This window comes from Gymnodraco acuticeps, unplaced genomic scaffold (genome assembly GCF_902827175.1).
Source record: "Gymnodraco acuticeps unplaced genomic scaffold, fGymAcu1.1, whole genome shotgun sequence".
NCBI classification, from domain to species: Eukaryota; Metazoa; Chordata; class Actinopteri; order Perciformes; family Bathydraconidae; genus Gymnodraco; species Gymnodraco acuticeps.
The window spans coordinates 781,511-794,073 of NW_022991064.1; the positions used below are offsets into that span (position 1 = coordinate 781,511).

At 38.6% G+C, this 12,563-nt stretch overlaps 1 protein-coding gene across 7 annotated transcripts in view; it reads left to right on the forward strand.

Moving 5' to 3' along the window:
* The window catches only part of ptprua (protein tyrosine phosphatase receptor type Ua), a 271,078-nt gene that overhangs the window by 193,955 nt on the left and 64,560 nt on the right, over window positions 1-12,563 (forward strand). For all 7 annotated transcript variants that reach the window (XM_034236684.1, XM_034236686.1, XM_034236685.1 and 4 more), the window contains exons 10-12: window positions 1,822-2,023; window positions 7,247-7,349; window positions 8,175-8,454. In XM_034236684.1, the coding sequence (XP_034092575.1) occupies window positions 1,822-2,023; window positions 7,247-7,349; window positions 8,175-8,454 (585 nt within the window). The remainder of the gene's footprint in view (window positions 1-1,821; window positions 2,024-7,246; window positions 7,350-8,174; window positions 8,455-12,563) is intronic.

Sequence of the window (12,563 nt, forward strand, 5' to 3'; positions counted from 1 at the left end):
GCTGTTTTCTTATTATTACCGTCATCGACAACATAATCCTTGAATCCAAACTTCACTATTTTTGGAGTAACGCTAGCCGCTGCCATGTTACCTGAGACTCCTGCCGTCTAGTGGCTTGCCAGGTCTGAGCGCACGGTGCTATAATCACCCAATCACGTTTTTCGAAAAAACTAAACGTAATATCTCACTACAAAAACAAACGCAAATATTTAATTTTAAACAGTCAAGTCCTTTCAAGTCATCTATCTCAAGCTTAAGTCAAGTCTCAAGTCATGAATACCTAGTCAAAGTCAAGTCAAGTCTTTTATCAATGTTAGTCAAGCAAGTCTCAAGTAAAAAAATATGCGACTCGAGTCAAGTCATGTGACTCGTGTCCCCACCTCTGCTGGTTTCAGACAGAGGGTGAAAAGAGGTGCTGCAGCACAGGCAGTATGAGAAAAATAAAGAGCTTTTTTAATATTAAAGCATGGAGACATGTCACAGTAGAGACAGAGAATATAATTACGGACTTAAAAGTGAGCATAATAGCGCCTTTTAAACGTCCCCTTGTCTTGCAAAAGCCTTGAGGTGTGTAGACAAAGAAAATGTTCACCTTGAGTTCGTTTGCATACATCTGACTGTTAAGTTAATTCACTTATATTAACAGCACCATCTGTACATAAGTTAGCTTCACTGCTAAGCTAGCTAGCAGTGTTTACGCCGCAGTGTGTGTCTGTGTGTCTGTGTGCCTTTGACTGATCTCAGAAAACAAGAATGACAAATGGGCAATTTTACAAGCAGCCCGGCTGATTTCCTCAGCTTTCTGAATCTTGATTTACAGACTTGAACACATTTATCAAATTGCAAGAAAAAAGCAATAACATCAGGGTCTGGTCTTCATTCATTCTTGTCATCTACAGTTATTTTTCTTTTTTCACCAGCTTTATTTTAAACTTAAAACATTTTTTATCCCGCAGTGCAGAAGAACGAGGATATAACCCTGAATGTACCTGAGGTTGATTATCTGCAGCGTGAGCTATATCATATCAGCGCTGTGATCTCAGGATTAATTGGGAGGCATTTCTCTGGAGAGAGCCTTTAAATTAAAAAGACATCTAAATTAAATCTCTCAGGTAGTGTACGTAATGAGCTATAGGCTGTGTGAAGTAGCTCTACAGGCATGTACAGTGAGATTGATCTGACCTTTCTATGGTGTAATTGGAGAATACTTCCTGTAATATGACCTATATGAACACACAAGGGGAAAGCAGTAATTCTTGAATAGGATTGTGAAGTAACCTGCACATCCATTTTACTGTCTGGATGTGTCTCTCTCCCTTGTCTTTGATCTATGATATTGAAGCTTACGTTAAGCTCTGCCTCCTTGCAGGGCTTGTGGCTCAAAAGACATTTCAGAGACTGGCTTTTTAAAGTAGCCCAACACGAAGCCTGCAGAAAACAAATTAAATATCATACTTATTTCATCCGTGGCTCAAACTATGGGATGTTGGTTCCTTAACTCTGACGAAATTGGGTATGACACGGTCCATCAATTAGGTACAGAGTTGTTTATTTCCAATATATTTCTCTAGCGGCATCATCAGGTCATGATCTGAATATGTCTCATACTATGTTTTCTAATCAAATACTTAAAAAACTATTCTCATTTCCATCAGCCTCAGCTTCATTTGTACATTGGTTAGCATCCTTACTTGCTAATCTTTGATAATAATCATGATATACATTAAACTAATTAGCATTTTGATAATCATTAGAATCGAGCATCATTCTATAACCTCTCAGAGCTGCTGCAATACTGTCTCATCTTTTCCGTGTTTCCAGATCAGCTACCAGAGTATTGAGTCTTCAGACCCGGGTATCAACGTGCCAGGTCCCCGCCGTACGGTGTCCAAGCTAAGGAACGAGACCTACCACATGTTCTCCGGTCTGCATCCTGGGACCACCTACCTTGTGTCGGTCCGAGCCCGAACCGCCAAGGGGTTCGGGCAGACGGCGCTGACCGAAATCACCACCAACATCTCTGGTAAGACGTTGCTGTGTATAGTGTTGTGTGAGTAATTGAACAGTGCACAGATATGTGTAAAAAACAAAGTATATATGGCCTGCGCTCCCAAGATTTCATTTAAAAAAAGATTTTAAATATACTGCCTCTTCTGCTTGGAATAATATACAGAAGGAGCTGAAACTCTCAGATGTGATCACTACGGTGACATTCAAGTCTATCTTAAAGGACAGAGAACAAGTCTCCATTGTTCGATGGGATTGCTCGTCTGCCTGTATTGTCTATGTTTTATCTGTTGTAACTTTGTTCATGCTGCCCTTCTTGGCCAGGTCGCTCTTGAAAAAGAGATTTTAATCTCAATGAGACTTTTACCTGGTTAAATAAAGGATATATATGAAATAGGAAGATCAAAGAATGGTGCCAACATTGAAACAATGCAGTTATTTACTTTTATTACACAGCTTAGTTGAATCTCAGTTCTGATTGGTCAGAATGAACATTCAGCGGTCTGTTACTTCTCGATAACAGACTGTGCTAAGGACATTGTGGTTATAGGACTATGTGAGGTCATATCAATCCGTAGAAAGAGAGACAAATAAACAGATAAACACTGAAGGGAACAGCAGAAGAAGAAAGACGGGAAGTAAACACTAAAGGGAACAGCAGAAGAAGACATACAGGAAGTAAACACTGAAGGGAACAGCAGAAGAAGACATACAGGAATTAAACACTGAAGGGAACAGCAGAAGAAGACATACAGGAATTAAACACTAAAGGGAACAGCAGAAGAAGACATACAGGAAGTAAACACTGAAGGGAACAGCAGAAGAAGACATACAGGAATTAAACACTGAAGGGAACAGCAGAAGAAGACATACAGGAAGTAAACACTGAAGGGAACAGCAGAAGAAGACATACAGGAAGTAAACACTGAAGGGAACAGCAGAAGAAGACATACAGGAATTAAACACTGAAGGGAACAGCAGAAGAACACAGACAGGAAGTAAACACTAATAGCAGCAGAAGAAGACAGACAGAAAGTAGATATTAGGAAACAGCAGAAGACAGACATAACATAGACACTAAAGGGAACAGCAGAAGAAGACAGACAGGAAGTAAACACTAACAGCAGCAGAAGAAGAAGACAGAAAGTAAACACTGAAGGGAACAGCAGAAGAAGACAGGCAGGAAGTAAACACTAACGGGAATAGTAGAAGAAGACATACAGGAATTAAACACTGAAGGGAACAGCAGAAGAACACAGACAGGAAGTAAACACTAATAGCAGCAGAAGAAGACAGACAGAAAGTAGATATTAGGAAACAGCAGAAGACAGACATAACATAGACACTAAAGGGAACAGCAGAAGAAGACAGACAGGAAGTAAACACTAACAGCAGCAGAAGAAGAAGACAGAAAGTAAACACTGAAGGGAACAGCAGAAGAAGACAGGCAGGAAGTAAACACTAACGGGAATAGTAGAAGAAGACAGACAGGAAGTAAACACTGAAGGGAACAGCAGAAAGTTACAGAAAACCTGGATCAGTGCTGCTGTCATTGAATAAATATTTAGCAAAGGAAGCCAGACAGGGTGGTCTTAAATCACCCTCACATTAATTGCATGCAAATAATGTGGGACTTAATTTTCCTTCTAAAAGTGTTTTAAGGATTTGCAGATAATGGCAAAGACGACTCGTACGAGACAACTCGTAATTTCCTCCTTTGAAGAGCTTTTGATAAAATTGCGCATATATGTTTAAATTATACAAATTATCTTCATTTTGCCTCAGCAGCACAAACAGCTTTCAGACGCACGTTGCCTTCTTTGGACAACATCAGACCTGTATTATAGTGAACAGCAAATGTCCTTGTTTTTCGGGGTGAAAACCGCTTTGTTCAGATTCAAACCGAGTCTGTGTTTACGATTCAAAGGCTTCGCAGCGGCTCAGAAATTAGAGGAGCCGTGTTTGCGAGAGAAAAGTTTGGCGGTATGGATCTGGAGATTGGTCTGGGAGATGAGTCTGTGGGGAACGAGAAACACTCTCATCTACAAATGGGTATCTACGAGCTGTTCCACTAATTGTGTTTACTCAGATGAAACATCACATGCTATTGTGATGTTCTCCCATAAGGAAAATAGTCGGAGCAAGATGATTCTAGAAGCTATTTCAAGCTGCCTGTGTTGTTGAAATTCTTAAAACAACCTTGTTTATGTTAATCTGTCAAGAAGCTACAAGCCCTGAGAGATACAGATTCCTGGTGATCCATTGTGTGATGGAAATATTTTTTTAAGTTAAAATATTTTGAGTTTGCTGTGTGATACGAGGGGGACCCAAGTTGCCTTCAGAAAAAACACGTCGGTTTGCTGTCCTGGCTCCAAAATGGTGGAATGAGCTCCCCATTGACATCAGGACAGCAGAAAGCTTACACATCTTCCGGCGCAGACTGAAAACTCATCTCTTTCGACTCCATTTCGAGCAATAAAATGAAAAAAAACACACCAAAAAACAGCACTTACATACTAACAGAGCACGTATATACTAACTAAGCACTTACATAATAACAGAGCACTCATATACTAACCAAGCACTTATATACTAACTAAGCACTTACATACTAATGGCGCATTTCCACTACAGTGCGGAGCGCGGTTTAAGCGGGCCAACAACCAGGCTGAGTCGGGCTGAGTATGCTAAACTAGAGAGAGAGAATCGCTGGCAAGGGGGCTACAACTACAACACAATGAACATATTTGACCGTGATTTAATTGTAATACACGTTTCAAAATGATGCCGAAGTAACAACATACTGATACCGGTTAGTAAAAAGCATGAATTAATGCTTTGACAAGACTGCAGACAGACGGCAGGCGAAAACCCCTTTTAAAATGTGTGTTTTCTGAGCTAACGTTATATATGCTCCGACCGTCCACACTCACAACAACGGCCTATACAGACATAAATAAACCAGCGACTGTATTCGCCATGACACAGGCAGTCTGTGGTTTGTACTTGTTTAACTTTTGTCTAGTTTCTGAACAGATATGAGGAGCTGTGAGCTCTGAGGGCTAAGAGCTAACGGCTGTGTTGTTTTTCTGTGGTTCGCATTGAAGATGAGGTCACGGCTCCGCCTACACTGCGTTACTATAGTTACTGCCCCAGCTACTAAACTGTAATGGAAACGCAGCATAAAGTGAGCCTGGCCTACCAAGGCCTAACTATACCGCCGTGCGAGGCCCTGCAGTGGAAATGCGCCATAACAGAGCACTTATATACTAACAAAGGACTGGCTTATCTAAAGCCTGTTGAGTAGCACTTGAAATGTTTTGGCTCTATGAAACCTTATGTACTACTAATAATATAATATGATTCTGTTTTCTTCAAGTTTGTATCTTCTTGGTCGAATGCACTTATTGTAAGTCGCTTTGGATAAAAGCGTCAGCTAAATGCAATGTAATGATACTAACACTTTTCAATGCTTCAAAGATATATTTGTATCCAAAATAAAATAAAATAAATGTGTTATTATTATTTATAAGAATTACATTTGTAAGATTTTATCTTCATTATTTATTTGTATTATTATTTTTTATTAATATTTGTATTTTATTGTATAAAAGTCTAACAAAAGATGATTAAGCCACTGGCCCAAGCATGATCCAAACACTTTTTCCTACATAAAGCTATGAGGCACATCGACTTTTTATTTAGTTTATAGTTGGATAAAATCGTAATATAAGTCAAGTAATACTTCACACCAAGACTCCCTAACTTCCCCACTCTCTCCTAATGTTGCACTATTTATCCTTTTCATAATGCATGCTGGGTTTCACCACCCAACGCTCCTCTTATTAAACTCCTGTGTAATGCAGCCCTCAGCTGTTTGTGTGTGAGTGTGTGTTTTCCAGGTTGAACACACATCATTTTACAACCAGTATTAACTCTGCATCAGAAACATTTCCAGCCTTTTTGTTTCTGCGTATCTGTTGTAGCCATTTGCTCCTCTACGTCCTCTACCAGTTAATTCTCTGCGTGAGGTAAAAAGAGACGGAAACACTCAACCTGGTCATCCCCAGAGCTTTGCTGAGGTTGTGCTGCTCTGAGATCTGTACTAATTATATTATAGGGCCTCTTGTTTTTTCTGTTTCTAGTCATCATCAGCCAATGGCAGTGTGTGGGAGGCCTCCACATACTGCCGTACACAGGGGAAATGTGCGGGTAATGAATACAGATAGCGCTCTATTATTCCATGTAGAGGTGGAAAGGTTATGGAAATAATTATGCAGAAGTGTGGCTACATGTTTTTAATCTCCAACATCAGAATCAGGTTTATTGCCAAGTAAGGTTACATGATTTATTCTAACAACATTTACCTCTTGAGATTTTCTTCCCCAAAAAAATACAATTGAAATCAGTTTTTCTTGCATTATTACCCCTCTACTCTCCTTCTTTAAGGCCCCAACGTGCCATAATAATAAACAATAAGGATGTTTCTCGGAAATACAGTACAGTATTTTGTTATAGTGTTTTTCATACAAGAACTGCACCATGAAGAGCTTTACAAAACAGGGAAAAGAGAATAAAAAATGTAAATAAAATATGATAGTATAAGATATAAATATTAAAAAATATATATAAATATTTGCTGCGTTGTTAAAATGACAGTAACAAAATATTAGTTTAAAAAGTATTATATAACTAATAAATTGAACAGAATATCTTAAATATAAATATACAAAAAAGGAAATACAATAAGAATAGGACAAATTGCTTTTACTGAAACATTACATATGTACAGAATATCTATATGTATATTTATTATTGTAATAATTAGTGTTACTGTCACAGAGATAAATAAATACTCATAATTAACTTAGATTTTTAACATTGCAATATCACAAAATCCACAGAATCTGCGATAAAGTCAGAGCCGAGCTACGTGCTAAGTGAGCTACATGCTATTTCTTACTGCACTCGATTCTGAAGAACCTTGTGATTCTAACCAATAAGCTATTTCACCTCATGTGGAAGTGTCAGATGAACCTCTACAGAAAGCAACAGCGCTGGCATCAGTCAATCACAACTTATTTGGTTTGTTGTTGAGGAAGCAATGTGCAAAATATACTGAGGAGTGTGCAAGGTTCAAAGTTTGAAGAAAAAAGAATGGCTCCCAGGATCATACATATTCATATATTTGATCTCTTATAGAAATGGGAAAATTAAAGGATTTTATTTCTTCCCTCAGCGCCGGTGTTTGACTATGAAGACATCCCCTCTCCGCTGAGTGAGTCTGAGAGCACCATCACAGTGCTGCTGCGCCCGGCGCTGGCCAGAGGGGCTCCGGTCAGGTACAATAACACAACAACACACGCCTGCATCCACCCACTGTGGTGTTTATAGCTGCAGTCAAAACATATTTCTCTAGGCTTGAAGCAGATCGACTGTTGCAGGAATGAGTCCTATGAAACAGAAATTACGTAGCATTTTAGCACTTCCTGTTCCCTAATTTCTACGTTTTTGTATGTGTTTTGGTTTTTAGCATTACATAGGGTCTGTGGTTAACACAAGCTGGGAATATTTTTGTTAATACGTCAGTAAATACCCCCACTAGCAGATTTAAACACTGGTTGCTAACAAGTGTCTAAATGAGACGACTCAACGTCATCACGCCCAACATTAGCTGCTTTTAGCTTAGCGGTGGTGACGTGAAGTCATGTGACCGTGCTGTAGTTCCTTCCTGTGACTGTGATTCTTGCAATATTACCTAATTTTCCACTTTTTTTAAGGCTTAAAGGCCAACATTAATTAATATATTTCACAGAAATATATAATATTACTATTAAAAAATACATTTCATTACATAAAGGAATTAAGTAAACTAACATAAATATATAGAAATTGTGATTTACTTTATTTCTAACTTCTTCTTCTTTGAACTCCTTATATATTTATAAATATCTTTAGATTTATAAGAATGAATAATTTGCAATCTTCTTTTATTTATCTTTTATTTATTGTATTTAAAAATTGATCAACTTTCACAAACAGAGATTTCCAGGATAAGTTACTAATTCTTATTCTGATTGTAATTCTAACTTGCTGTTATTTAGCCTTGGAATTTCCAAGTACTTTTATCTGTTTTAAAACCCTAACCTCCACCATTCTTCCTGCAGTGCGTACCAGGTGGTGGTGGTGGAGGAGGATGGGTCTCGGCAGGTGAGGCGGAGAGAGTTGGGGGGAGTCGACTGTTTCCCGACCCCCACCTCCCACAGCGAGGCTCAGGCTAAAGGGGCCCCGCATTACTTCACGGCTGAACTGGCCCCCAGCTCGCTGCCCGAGGCCACACCCTTCACCGTGGGAGACAACCACACATACAACGGCTTCTGGAACAGCCCGCTGGACCCCACCAAGAACTACCTCATCTTCTTCCAGGCCACCAGCAACTTCAGAGGGGTGAGACCCGGCTTTCTGTTTCAGACGCGCTGATTTTATGTTGCAGCTACCTTAACAATGAATATGATGGATGGTTTCTCAATGAAAACCTTTCACAAATGAGTAAAATGGAACAGCTTTTAGGAGAGAATAACCATTTGCAGTGTTTCATTTTTTTTTATCCGGTTGTCATATTCCCTCGTATACAGGCTCTTTAAAAACCAGAAACTTCAGAGGGGTGACACTTGGCTTTCCGTTCAGTAACTTCCTGTTAGAGTTTAATTACTTCCTGTTTGAGGAAGTATTAACTTCAACACAACTTAGATTTGTTTCGAGGAAGTCTCCACTACACTCTGCATTAACAAGGTGCCTGTTTTGTTTTTAGGAAGGCTTTGGGTTGATTGTGTCCCACAAATAAACCCTAATGTCAACGTGATTCAAAGTGGCTTTATTGTCATAGTGTATGCACAACTACAGCATATGGAAATCCTAAGTCTCCGTCTCCTCCAACAACTAACACCTAAGACATACAAATAAATAGAATTTAGCAACAACATAATGGTGCAATAATAAAATAACATGTAGAATAACATATGTAACATGGGCAGTAGTAAGTAAAAAAAGGTTAACAGATTTATACAGGTAGAAAATATACTAAACTAATCTATGACGGATGCAATATTAATCTATATACACATAGTACAAATAAATATAGTTGTGAAATGAATATGTTAACTATAAACAATAGATATGTTCGATCTTTTCTAAATGAAAGCCTTTCAAAAAATGTGGAAATTGTTGAATTGAACAGCTATAGGAGATCATTACAATCTATATTCTTGCGGTTTTTGTCCGCTTGTCAGATTCCTTCATGTCCAAGCTCTTTAAAAACTTTTTTCCTGCAGAGAAAATCAAACACCGCCTCGCAGGCTTAAAGAGATCTGAAAAGGATTTCTTGAGCAATTGGGAAAGTGGCTGAAGCGTGAATAGGAAATGTGCCAGGCAGTGTGCGTAGAAGCAGAGAAACTTAATGGACACTACATACTGTTTAAATCATTAGGCCCATATGGAGCTCCTGCCTGGCTGCCTCTTCTCATCTAAATATCACTACCTGATTCTGCAGCAGATGCAGAAAGAGACTGAGGCGGAGTGAGTTTCCAGAGCCAGGAAACACTGTGAAATATAACAAATGAACATATCTTATCATGTGGACAACAACAACAGGGAATCAGGGTTAGGAACAATTAAAGTATAGTCAGGAAAAACTAGAACATCATGAGAAAGGTTGACAGTTTGCCTCCTTTATAAGGGATACCGTTACTCTATGGGGCTTTTATTTTGAAAAACAATCATCGTCCTGCGCTTCTGTAAAGATTCAGTTTATCGATAGAGCTTTTATTTTGAAAAACACGCCTCTTTGTGAGTTTCCTTCAAGGTTTAAGTAACTATATTGGTCTTTTATTTTTGTAAAACAATCTTCATCCTAAGATTCTTGCAGGGAAGCATATGTGGCTTTTATTTTGAAAAACATGCCTCTTTAGGGGCTTCCTGCAAGGATTAAGTAACAATATGGAGCTTTTATTTTGAAAAGACATGCCTCTATACAAGCCCTAAGACCTAAGCTTCCTGTAAGGATACAGTTACTCTAAATTGCCTTTATTTTGAAAAGTAGATCTCTTTCTGAGCTTCCTGTAAGGATATAGTACACCATGGGCCCTTCTCATTTCTCTTATTTTTCATTTCCTCGCTCCTCGGTCCTCGGTCTCACCGGAAGTTGATTTGTCTGCGCCATCTTGAGTAGCGTCCCAATGGCCTTATTTTTGCCGGAGGACCGAGGATCGAGGAGCGAGGAGCGATAATGGAGGAGCGATAACCGAGGAACCATCAGACCATCCATCGATGAAATCCTCAGATACTCACCCCGCCCCCTTACTGTGTATCGCTCACTGATTGGACGATGCAGCGCATGCACTGATCTGATGCTTCTTGACATGAGAGCAGTTTCCCAGCGGAGTGAAGAAAATACATGAACCTCACGAGAGTCACTCCTCAGTTTATACCGTGTTTTGTTTCAATTCATGTATCATTTAGTTACAAATATGTGATATATCTGAACAACAAAGTGGTAAAAAATCATTTTATTCATTTTTTGGAAACATTTTCATGATCGCTTTTTTCGTTTGACATTTTCATTTATTGTCATTTCCATTCAGTCAGTCATTAAGTGCTATTAAAATGTTAATTAGCTACATATCCAAACAAACAAACAAAGTGTGCAATCCAATGAATGTTAATCTAACTGGGTTTTGATAGATAACATATCTCTTTTTCTTCTCTCAATTATTTTATTTCTATTGTGCACTCTAATCAATATTAATCAAACTATTGTTCGTTTATACATTTTAAGAATGGCGTTTATCTTTTTTGAGAATGAGTTCTTATTTTATTTATTTTATGTTTGTGTCAGTAAATGTGCACTAACAGAGGCGGGGGTGTTTGTGGAAATAACGGGGACAGAGCTGCTGTCAGACGAACAGCCGTGCAGCGTCATCACAAACGGACGTCGCTTCACGTGACGCTCCGGAGGAAAGGAAGTCCCATTGCTCTTAAAACTAATTTCCCTGCTTCTCGTGGTTTCCTTGCGTCTCTCCATGCTTCCCTGGTGGGAGGGACTAAACGCAGGGAAACAACGCAAGTGAGGGACGCAAGGAATCCATTTAAGTGAGAAGGACCCCATATCTTTCAGAGACGCAGAAAATCTCCTCCTGGTGTCTTTGCAGGAGCAGGAAGCCACAATAAGAAGCATCATAACTGTGATAATGTCTTCTTCCAAGAATAGTCATAACAATTGGAAGTCGATTCCATAAATTATATGCATTATTTAACAGACAGCTCGTTGCTTTTTCCTCTGAAAAGTGGTCCCAATAGAGAATTTCTATTTAAAGAGTAAAGTAATGTTTTTGTTACTTGCTCACCTATTCCAGTTTCCAGTTTAATTTATTCTATTTACACAGCAGCCAACACAACAAGCTCAATATAACAATTCATGATAATTCACTTCTTTGTCCTGCAAACACTTTCATCCTCAATCGTTTTTTTTTATCAACAATATTTGTGTTTTCAGGCGCGGAGGAAGAAAGATAATAATATGATTGTGAACATTACCCATGATAAATGAGATGTAGGACACTCACTGTGGACTGCCATTGAATTGAAGCAGTAATTTCTTTTGGCAGATTTTCCTTCAGTGGGGCCAGTCTCTATTGAAGCAGGAAACAAATACACAATTATCAATACTGCTATGTTATACAATACAATAATAATAAAGCTTTATAGCACTTTTCATACAACATGCAGCTCAAAGTGCTTTACAAAATGACACATTACAGGATAAAAACAAACAACAAGAAATTCCCCTCAGATTATTTGTTAAGCATTTTTAAAGGTACATGCAGCAACATGTAACATTTGATCAGGTTAATAGACACAAGGAGGTAAAATGTATGATAATTAAAATTAAAATAAATAATGGTTTCTCTCTGACAGATAAGACACAAGACAACTGAGTCGATGCAACAATATAAAATATAAAACCCCATAAAACAAAGTGAACATATAGGTACAACAGAAAGAAAAAATAACAAAAATATGTTGATATTTCCTTTAAGCCCGCGTCACACTGTCCCGAAATTGACACCAGATGGACACACGAATATGGAATTGTGAATTTGGCACTAAGATGGCCCCGAACTTGGTCAACGGCCAAGTAACAGCCGAAGCAAGTACAATGCCTACAGAAGGCCACACGATTGCACCCGAACCATACACTCCGTCATGTTGTTTCCATAGCAACAACAACTTCCAGTCAACAGCATAAACTCACCTTCAAAATAAAAGCATCTAAATAAAACAGGAAGTTAACCTAAATTACATTTAAGACATACAACTGCAACGAAAGTAACAAACAATGTAATATCCTTTTCAGTTTCACAGAATACAAATTCTACTATAATACGATGGCTACACAACGGTATTGTGATACCTAAGACATTGGTATTGTGGTATTGTCTTCCTAAGACAATCGGGCAGCTTCTTGTTTCCTTCGTATTGTCTTCGTGAGGCGAAAAATG